Source organism: Akebia trifoliata, chromosome 4, assembly GCF_017979445.1.
Source record: "Akebia trifoliata isolate Shusen 1 chromosome 4, ASM1797944v1, whole genome shotgun sequence".
NCBI lineage: Eukaryota > Viridiplantae > Streptophyta > Magnoliopsida > Ranunculales > Lardizabalaceae > Akebia > Akebia trifoliata.
The window spans coordinates 27,323,905-27,335,130 of record NC_141378.1 but is presented as its reverse complement, the minus strand read 5'-3'; the positions used below and the strand labels follow the sequence as shown (position 1 = coordinate 27,335,130).

The 11,226-nt window shown below is 36.1% G+C and overlaps 1 protein-coding gene across 3 annotated transcripts in view; it reads left to right on the top strand.

The window, feature by feature from the left end:
- Nucleotides 1-947: 947 nt before the first annotated feature.
- The window catches only part of PFI (tubulin folding cofactor E / Pfifferling (PFI)), a 30,823-nt gene continuing 20,544 nt past the window's right edge, over nt 948-11,226 (top strand). For 2 of the 3 annotated variants that reach the window (XM_086440666.1, XM_086440667.1), the window contains exons 1-2: nt 948-1,448; nt 3,191-3,361. In XM_086440666.1, the coding sequence (XP_086296792.1) occupies nt 1,076-1,448; nt 3,191-3,361 (544 nt within the window). In that variant the 5' untranslated portion in view covers nt 948-1,075. The remainder of the gene's footprint in view (nt 1,449-3,190; nt 3,362-11,226) is intronic. The other variant, XM_086440665.1, reaches the window with a different exon arrangement.

The following is an 11,226-nucleotide window of genomic DNA, read 5'->3' as shown; positions in this document are numbered from 1 at the left end:
GGGTTGAAGAGTTTTTTCACTAAGGTGGAGATTGTTGAAGTATGGCTTAAAAATCAACTTGGTCTGGTCCAAATGTATGTATTTTTTTGTTGATCCAAGGTAATTTGGGTTGGACTTGTAACTTATGTAAGTGGCCTACTTTGTGGTATTTGTAAAAAGGGATTTTTGTTTCCTTTTGTTGCAAGAAGTCTAATTTTAAATCTAAGTCTTTTCAAGAGAAAATAGTAAAGAAAAAAAAAGAAAATCCAACAGAGAAGAAGTTGAGAGATTTGGCAAGATTGAAATCTAGAAGAAGGTGAAACCAAGTGATAAAGATGATTCCTTATATCGATTTGCCCCATTTTCTTCATAGTGTAATTAAACTCCAACGCTCATGCCTCCGTAGACATAATTTTCGGGTGAATCACGTGAGATCTCGTGTTATAGGTATTGTGTTCTTACACTTTTCTTTATGTGATTGTTTATCTTCTTTGCATTTACTACTATTAGTTGGGTTATCATTCGTTATTAGTATCAAACAAAGTCTTGGAAGGTGTGGCATACAAGGTGTTTGATCAAATTACTAAGTCAGCTTCACAAAGGTGTTCACATACACAACAAAAACTCGTTGGGCTTTAGAGTCCGTTCGGCTCAATGAGTTGACTCGCAATCGACCGAATTTAAAAGCCATTCCGGTCAGGGGCGGATTTACAGTGGGGGCAGTGGGGGCAATTGCCCCCACAAGAATTTCTAAAATCCATAGGGAAGTATTAATAAATTTAAATTTTTTTTTAACATTCTACTGGTTTGCCCCCACAAAAGTTCTGAAAATTTTTTTATTTGTAATTTGCCCCCACAAAATTTAACATTCTACTACTTTGCCCCCATAGAAAATCAGAAAATTTTTCTATTTGTAATTTGCCCCCACGAATACAATATCCTGGCTCCGCCCCTGATTCCGGTAGTCATTTGTTCTTGAAAAAGTTCTCCAGCGTCATGTAGAGATGATCTCACTGACTCAAGAGTGTAGGCAAGAAGAAACCTCCTAAATGAATTTCGAAAAACCTTAGAAAACCTAATCATAGAAGAGAAGAAAATGCAGGAATTCTCAAACAAAGTTCAGATTACTGCATCAAATCCAGCAGAAGAACAACCCATATCTTGTGATATTCAGGATTCCGAGTTGGGATTCAGAATCAATCAAAGAGTTCACATTGTTGGTGATCCTCGAAGAATTGGGACTGTCAAGTACATTGGACCTGTGGAAGGCTATTCGGGGAGCTGGATCGGTGTCGATTGGGACAATGGAGAAGGGAAACACGACGGTTCCATTAATGGAGTCACTTATTTTAAGGCAAAAGGCGAAAAATCAGGCTCATTCGTTCGGTCCCAGAATTTGAGTCGTGGGATTTCGTTCTTGGAGGCACTTGAGCTTCGATACCAAAGTGATTCCACCAAGGAAGAAGAGGGTATGTTAGAAAATATAAAAAGGAAAATAATTATAATTCAAGTTCTGATTTTTATTTTATAATCATGGTATTGACTGAATCTCGATATTCATGGTAATTTGTTACAATAAATATGGTTTATTTATCGTGAGATGTGATGTGATGCTTATCAACAAGTAATTTGAGATACTTTTTTTTTTTTTTTTTTTTTTTTTGGTGTTGAATGGATTTAATGCATGGAAAATGGAAGGTGAGTAATATATGGGAATCTGAATTTCTGAATAGAAGTTGGAGATATGTTACTTCCCTAAATATTAATATAGGGAGTGTAATCATAATTATGGGTCATGCTACATAGTAGGAGATTCATGGTTTCAAAACTCGTTCAAGACCGAGATGTATCACCCGAGTTGTCTCGATATCACCCAGCAACGAGACGGACAGACAAGTCAATGTATCGGTCAAGATTTCAAACCCAACGTTCATTTTTCTCATTGTTGAATGAGATGTCACAAACATATCGGAAAACTCATCTGAGACAACTTGATCTCGTTCACGGATGAGATGAGACGTCGAAATGAGTTTTAAAACCATGAGTAGATTAGTTGATGAGATTAGAATTAGGATTGGGGTAAGGAATTGCATTTGGATTTGGATTGTGATTAGTTTGAATTTGAATTTAGTTATGATTGGGATTAATTGGTCAGAATTGGCCTCTATAAATAACTTTTGTATTTTGGTTGTGAGAATCAATGAGAAATATTTCCTTAGTGTAAAGTTTTTGAGGAGTTTAAGGGAGTCTTCTTTGAGGTCTTCATGGGGAGACGGGATTGGGTTTGTAGATTATCTTAATAACTTTTCTGGTTTTCTTGTTTTGCTCTCTTTGTTGGTCATCTTGACCATGCTTTAATACAAATTACATTTACCCATCAAATACATATATCGATGAGAAAATTATTTGAATCCTTTTGGATTTTGGAGATTGAAAATCTCGAATTGATCCAAGAGGTCTGATCTGCCTCGAATGAGAACATTCTCTCATCTTTTTTTATTTTTTGTTTTGGTGATTTGATTATCAAGTTACTAATTGGGGTCCTAACAAGATGGTCTTTGGTTGAATGCTATCATCATAGTCCATAGAATATGTTACAGTACATATTACATATTGCCTTTTCTGAAGGTTTTCATACGACATGTTGTGGGATACTTTATTGTATGATAGACATCATATTTATTGATATATTGTTAGATGTCTATGTGTACCTTTCCTTTCAGGTCATGCGTTATGATGATATCACTTTACGTTTACGTTTGAATGCATTGAAGACAACATTGTAGGCACATAGCGACCATTCAATCTTTGCTATTGTAACTGTAATTAGACTGAGTAACACCATTATAGGGACATCTCTATGCAGAGATTGAGAAGATAAAGTAGCCTAACCTCTCGTATACCGAGTCAAGATTGTGAAGTGTGGGAAAGCAGACTCTTCCACCAATAGAATATGTAGATCTGGCTATTTAAGTCTAGATTGCGACATCGTGTTAAGGATTCTTGAACTCTTCTGTTTCAGTGGATCATGTGTTATTTGACACTCAACTTTTCCTTGTATTTTTTTTTCCAAAATTTATATTATGTTTGGTTAAATATATTTGATGGTGTCAACAAAACCAATGAAATTTATATTGAATATTTTGTTTATTATGAAGCCGACCCCAAATCTTTGGGATAAGTCTTTGATGATAGTAATGTTAATTTGCAGAGGAGATGTACATTCTTTCGGCAAGAAACAAACGAGTAATCGTACAACTCGTGGGGAAAGATAAAATCCAAGACAAGCTGAATCGATTTGAAGAGTTGTTAGGTGCTTCACTTTCCTATTTGGGTGTTAGCTCCACGGCCCCCCCACATCAGATCAGTGCTAGAGTCCCAAGTGAGTTGGGTTCTCTTTTACTCATTAATCTATTATACTTTAGTTGAAGTTGAAAACTTGATATTTTGCCCTAGTGTGACTTAAACTTTAGCAATGTCTCATCTATGGTGTTTATTTTTTTTAATTTAATATGGAGAAAGATATATGTTTGCATTTCAGAATTGTGTAGTATAATTTTCCAAGGTTTAAAATATCATATCATCTTTTCCTCGACTTTTGTCCTAATAAACATGATTTAAATTTTTTTCCCTTTCAGTTCGTGTCGGCCAAGACTTCTTCTTGGTCATGGAGGTGTTTGGAATGATAATACATTCAGGTTTTGACATGCAATGTCTCCATTTTCATCACTATTGTTATGGTTTGTGTCCTATACCCAGTTTTTAGTTGAATGAAGCGTGGGCTTAAAATTATGTTGGTAAGGTAGTGCTACGTATTGTGTAACTTAGAAGAGTGTTCCTATTTAAAATTTCATGGTGTTAGTCAATTGAGAGAATTCTTTGGGGGTTGGGTTTAGAAGGAACTTCAATTGTTGAGAACTGGAGTCTATTGCTAACCTGATCAGTTTGATTTCTCTTATTTTCATTTCTCTTTAGAAGGAAGGACTTTGTTTTTGGTTGAGGAGTCAAGATGGAATTTTCTTTGCTAAATCATTTTTATTCATCCCTTGCTTTAGTTTCCTTTGTTGGAATTCCAATTCTGGTTTGTTGGTCCAAAAGTCACTTTCATAGGATCTTTTTCTGTTTTTGAGAAATTATATTGGCACCCCAAATTTTACTTATTACTCCCCAATTACAAAAATTGTTATCAATTCCCAACCAATAAGTAACACGTCATTTAAAATAAGAATTAACATTTCCACATCAAAAAATTTCTTCATAAAACTTGAACAAGATAAAAGGCCATGAATTCCCACTATCGATAATAACCCATAAAAAAGAATAAGTTGACATCAATGACGAATCTACTCCAACTTCTTAATGTTGGTAGGTTCAATGTACAAGATTATCTAAATTATTTTGGCATCTAGGTTAAGACGGTGCTTGGTAACATCATTAGTTTGGCTCAAGGAGTGTTTGTTGCGGGGAGACAGATTTTAGATAGTGTGCTTATAGCTAATGAATGCATTGACTTTTTCTGGCATGGCATGATACGAAAAATAGTAGAAAGTATCATATGGTAAGTTGGAGGTAGATTTGTTTGCCGAAAGTAAGAGGGGGTTTGGGGATCCAAAGTTTTGCTATGATGAATTCTGCTTTATTGTCTAAATGATTGTGGAGGTTTGGTGAGGAAGATGGTAGCTTGTGGAGAGAGGTAGTGGCTAATAAATTTGGGTTGCAAAAGTTGAGTTGGAAAACTAAAACAGCGAAAGGGGCTCATGGGTGTGGGGTTTGGAAATGCATTCTTCGTCGATTACCTTCTTTTTGTAAGAATGTGAAGTTTAAGGTGGGAAGGGGGAATGGTTTGCTTTTGGGAAGATAGATGGTGTGGAGATATCTCATTGAAAGAACTTTTTCCAGATCTTTTCGCGATGTCGGGCAAAAAAGGCATGAAGATAGATAATTTTTTGGTGGGTGCTAGTTTGGAAAGAGCGTGGGATTTGTTGAGTTAGTCCCATATTGGACATTCATTGCCTTCTCTCTCCTTGTAAGCTCTGGGTCTCACCACTCATTGCCAATTGGTTTTGAGTTGAACCCCCAAATTTATCATGGTATCAGAGTGGGCCTTTCTTTCCTCCATGTCACCTAGTTCATATCTCCACATGCTTTGGTCCAGTTTGGCCCACACGTGCAGGGGTGTGTTGAGTTTAGTCCCACATCGGACATTCATTGCCTTGTCTCTCTCCTTATAAGCTCTTGGGTCTCTCTACTCATTGCCAATTGGTTTTGATTTGGACACCCAAATTTATCAGGACTTTGGTTTTAGGAGAGAATTTAACGATTGGGAATTGACTAGCGTGTAGCATTTCTTGGAGCAAGTTGATGCGGGCACAACTCTTGTTGTCAATGATGATCGTAGGTTATGGGTTGGCACAAGAGAGAGAGGCTTTTCTATGAGGTCATTGTACATGGTTGATTTACCAAGTTCAAATTAATTATTTCCTACTGGTATGATTTGGGGCACAAAGGTTACCTAAAAAATTTTAATTTTTTTGTGGCAAAGCATCTTTGGGTAGATTATCAACTTTGGATCAATTTATCAGAAGAGTTTTTCAAATGGCAAATGAAGAAATGTCTTGTGTATGAGAAATGAAGAGACGGTTGATCATCTCCTTTTACATTACGGAATGGCAGTTCGACTGTGGTCCCATTACCTTGGTCTCTTTGGTTTGGTGGGTTGCTTACCAAATACGTGAGCTTTATGACTTGTGGCTGTTTTGGGGTATCGTTTTTTGTTTTTCGTCGTTCGAAGTGAATGCTTTGGAGTCTTTTGCTTTTTTTTGGTTTGTTGGAGTTTATGGAAGGAAAAGAATCATCGGATTTTTGAAGGGAAGGAGTTATCTTATAAAGATCTCAAATTCGATGCGTTGGGGCTGCTATTTTTTCGGGGAAAGGCTTTTAAGAATTTAAGGGGACCTTTTTTGAGGATTTTGTTGTTAGATGGGATCTTGTTTGTAATTTAGGAGATTAGTTACTCTTTCTTTTTTGTTGTTGTGTTTGTTTTTTCTATTCTTTGGGACTTCTTGCCCAACCTTTCTAATAAAATTTCAACTTACAAAACAAAAATAAATATGCATATGATCATGTTAATTGAAATTCTGTGAAGTATTTGTCGCGGAGAATGGGGTTCGGTGGATTATAAAAGGCATTTCACCCCTACTTTCTCAATTATGATGAGGGACCACAATAGATTACTTTAGAAGTTCGAGCGGGCTATGAAAAGAAGATCCGTTGTCACCTTTTCTGTTTGTGGTAGTTATGGAAGCCTTAAGGAGGTTGTTGTTCAAGGTAGTGGAGATTGGTGAGCTCTCAAGTTTCACAATTGAGGCGGGTGAGCAATTTGATTTTGCATCTTTAGTTTGCGAATGATACTTTGATTTTCTTGGACTATTCACCAAGGGAATTGAGTTTTAAAGTGGTATGCTTGGTTGTTTTGAGGCAATTTCTGGCATTCTGGTAAATCTTTGTAAGAGTAAACTTCTTGCAGTGGGCGATGCTGAAGGGGTAGAGGTAATAGCGGCGTCTATTGGTTTCCAAGTGGGGGTTTTACCATCCACGTATTTGGGGCTCCCTTTAGGTGCGGGGTACAGAAGTAAGGAAATCTAAGAACAGTGCTCGAAAGGGCGAGGAAGAGGTTAAAGTGGACGGAAAAATTTCTTTCAAAAGGGGGGACAATTACTCTCATCAAGAGCATGTTGGCGAGCATCCCTATCTAATTTCTCTCGATGTCCTCTTTACCAAGGAGTGTTGAGATGCAGTTGGATAGAATGTCTTGATTTCTTTTGGCACGATAAGGATGGAATGAAGAAACAACATTGGGTGTGTTGGAAAAAGTTGTGTTTGCCTAAGAAGAATGGTGGTTTGAGTTTTAGAAATTTTAAATCATTGAACTCTGTTTGTTGGGTAAGTGATTATGGAGGTTTGGGGAGGAGGGTGGGAGCCTTTGGAGTAGAGTGATTGTCAAAAAATATGGGGTGAGTGAGAAAGGGTGGGAGAGTGGGTTGACTAGAGGGTCTTTTGGGTGTGGGGTACGGAAAGGTATCTTAAGTAGGCTACAATTATTCAAGAAAAATGTGAAATTCATGGTTGGGAGAGGGATCAAGGTGAGATTTTGGGAGGATTTGTGGTGTGGGGACAAACTGCTTAAGGAATTTTTCTATAACATTTTGATTTTTTATTATAAAAAAGATCAAACAATTTCTCTTTGTAGAACCATTGGGAATGGGGAGATCAATTGGGATTGAGTTTAGAAGGGCCATCAATGATTGAGAGTTGGAAGGTTTGGGGAGAATGGTCTATTTGGTGGAGAATAGTCATACGGATGCTACTTTGGAGTATTGTAGACTATGGGGTGGTGCAAGGGATGGTCTATCAAATCATTATACCTTAACATTGCACCAAAAAGCTTGACAACTTTCCTTTAACACATTTGTGTGGGGTGGTAAGGTGCCTTCAAAGATCTCTACTTTCATTTGGTTAGCGACTTTAGGGAGATTTCCAACCATTGACCAATTAATTAAACGATGCTTCATTTCTCCGAATCAGTGTTGTATGTGTAGATCTCGTGTGGAAACTCTGCACCACTTATTCTTTTGTTGCCGGGTTTCTCGTCAGATTTGGTCGCATTTCTTATCCCTCTCTAGCTTAGTGGGCTATTTTCCTTATTCGGTTAAGTTGTTATTGAATTTGTGGCTTGCTTGGGGAGGCATGTTTTCTTTATCTAAGCGGATTCTATGGTACTTGGCACTGTTTGCAATCTGTTGGGGTATTTGGAAAGAATGTAATAGTCGTATTTTTGAGGGGAAGTTTTTCGAGATGGAAGACTTGGTTCTATCAATTATGACTTTCTTATTCTCTTGAAGCAAACTTTACAAGGAATTCAAGGGGTTTTTGTTGAAGATTTTATGATTAGATGGGATAGGGTTTGTAATTTGTCGTGGGAGTAGCTTGTTTGATATTTTTTGTTGTTTTTTCTTTTCTCTTTTTTGCTTTGTCTCCCTTGTTTTTTGGGTTGATCTACTCGACCCCCCTTTCCTTATCTTTTTTAATAAAATTATCTTTATCGATCAAAAAAAAAATCCAGACTTAATGTTGTTTCCTAAAATGTGATAATGATATTTTCACCCTATTATTTTTTAAATTTATTTGGGATGTAATAAAAAATCGTTGGGGTGCCAATGGAAGTTCTGTTTCTCTTTCTCCCTCTCTATCCCTATATGGTAAACAATACTTGATGGATTTCAAACTATTAATAATAGTATGGCTTGCGGAGTTACATCTGCTAATTTATATTCCACATGTAAGTTGATGGGCACATCAAATCTTGAAGAGTAGATTTTAGTTTTTATTTAAATTTATGTTTTAGGGCTTTAATTTTATGTTTTTTGGGCTTATTTTGATGTTTTATTGGCCCATGGTCTTAGTATAATATTTAGGGGCAATTTGATAACTTTAATTTGTCTTATATTTAACTTTATCAGGGTATGAAAATTAGCAGAGAGGAAGTTACGAAAATAAGGTTAATTTCTTTGGGATTTTAGTTTGACTAGGATTCTTGATTTATTTTCTCTATATAGATTGTATTAGGATCTTTTTTTTTATTAATAATGAAGAAGAATGATGAATGAAAAGAAAGTTTGAGCTTGATCTTCCCAATAATAGGAGTGGTGTGAGTCCATTTTGAAGTGAGTCCAATATAAATTTTTTTCTTCTAATCTTTATTTTTCTTTTCTATTCTTTTGTTTTTCTTGATTTTCTTTTAGTTCTTTTCTTGATTCTTGAAACCCCTTTCTTGATTCTTGATTCTTGAAACCGACAAACTTCTACCCTTAATCTTTTTCCCATTTTCTTTAATCCTTATTTCATTAATCTTTTTTCCAAATCTTTCACCCTTAATCCTTTCCTTACCCTACAAACCTTTAACCATTTTCATTGAGATTGTGGTCATGCCTATGATCATTGTTTTCATTTTACTTTTTGGGTTTACCCAATCCTAAACCAAATTCCCTAAACCCCCCATATTTTCTTATCTCCCCTCATTGTCTTGTATCATAAGTCTAATTGGGGATCATTCGATAAAATTCTTCATTGTTCATTTGCCTAGGTCATTTAGTCTAATTTTTCTTATCCTCATTTTGTGATCATTGGGCTTTCCCTAGATAGTTTTTCTTTCTTTTTCGAGGATGGCAATCTCGATTTTTAGGGCTAAAGAAAGGATTCTTCTATTGGAGTTTGATCTCCTTTGTTTTTTTGGGGGGCACTTGAAAGGAAATAAACAATTGTGTATTCTTGGGGAATGAGCTTTGTCTAGGAATTCATCATGAATGTTTGGGTCTCATTTTCTATTGGAGCTATTTTTTTGTGAAAACGCAAGGTATCTCACATCCTTGTTGGGATGTGAACTAATTCCTATAGTTGCATGCCCCAATCACACAGCACGATTCTTTTGAAGAATTTAAGGGTTCCTTTTTTGAGAATTTTCTGTTTAAGTGGGAGCTTCTTTTTATGAGTGCATGTAGGGCTGGGATTTGCATTGGTCATTTATTTTTCCTGTTTTTTTTTGTTAGTATTTCTTTTGTTTGCCTCTTTCTGCGTCTTCTCGACCTCGTCATTCTTTCATCAATAAATTTTGTACTTAAATTTTTTTTTCATGAATTGATAAAAACATGAATAATATCCATAGAATTGGAATCTACTTAAATCTGCTTTATTTATTCATATAAAAACTTCTATGTTTCTTTGTAGTTCTTAATGCAGTGTGCTAGTAAATATTGACATATATACCAAAGACCTATATTTCAAAGAGAAAAGGCAATATCAAAAGCAATCGCCTCCCCCCCACCCCCAAAAAAAAAAAAAAAAAAACAAAGTTTGTTCTAGCAAAGTAGAAAAGGAAACATGGGAAAAAAAGAAGATGAATTCTTCTTTGTGAATTCAGTCACTCTGTATTTGTGAGTATTGTTGGTGAGATATTTATCTGAACCAGGGTTCCCTCCTCACGTTCCTTAGCTTCCTCGGACAGCTGTGCCTAGGGAGGATCCTTTTGTAAAAGTGACATTACATGCTTCTAATGAAAACACCAAGGAAAGTTGTGAAAGTGGAACTAAAGCTCATCTTTGTCGAGGTAGTAGAGTTTGGTCCAGGTAAAATCCGTTAAGATTTCTAAGGATAGAGAGAAGTGTGGTGATATCTCTAAATTGAGGAAGGTCAATGGATTTTCTTTTTTCATTCAAGAGAGATGGAAATGAGGGAAGAAATTTGTTTAGAAGATGTTCTATTCAGGACACACAAATCATCGAGGAGGAATCAAAAGATCTTGGTAGATTTTGAGACTTGCAAAATTTAATCCTAGAGGAAAAAATATTGGTTTGTATTTTCTTATGGAACTGCTATGCAGAAGGGGGGATAAGAGAAGATTTTGGGAAGACATTTGGTGTGGAGACACATCTTCTAAATATGTTTTTCCTACACTTTTTGTTATGTCTTACAAGAAAGATTTTGTAATCCGAGACCTCACAGTTTGGAATGGTGAGCAAATTTTTTGGGATTCTTGTTTCAGGAAAGGTTCTGAATGTTTGGGAGGTCGCAATAGGATACAAGCTTCTAACAATCTTATCTTTTACCCCATTGGTTCTTTTGTTTGAATAGGAGACCATGGTTTTGCATTAGAAAGGCACTTTTGCTAGTAAAATTCTTTTGCAAGGGAATGAGAAGAGATCAAAGGGAGCATTTCCCTGCATTTTTCATTTGGGGTTCTAGGTCGACTGTATTGTTATTACTACAATCTATTGAGACACCAGAGACAATCATGAGCCTCCTAATGAAGAGAGAGTCCCCACTCCTTGATGCTTATGCTTACTCGATCAATGGCTCCCCCAACTATTCAAAATTGTTTTGGAGAGGAAGGCCCTAAATCAGAAGCTACCTCCTCTCTCCATAGATGTCATCTTAATTCTTCATGCCTCTCGAGCTTAAAAATCTTAAGCTTGATGGTTACTATCCTTCGTTAGTTCATTCCATTGAGGACACTTTTCTCATTCTCCTCTTTCTCAGACATCACTTTATTCCTTTCCCTTCTTTCTTTCTTCTCTTCTCCCACTCCGTTTCTTCTGTTTAATCAATCCACTTTAAACCTAACATTTTAAATTAGATGATCTTTGTATTTATAAATTTTGAGTCTACTGTTTATCTCGCATGGTTATTTGGTTG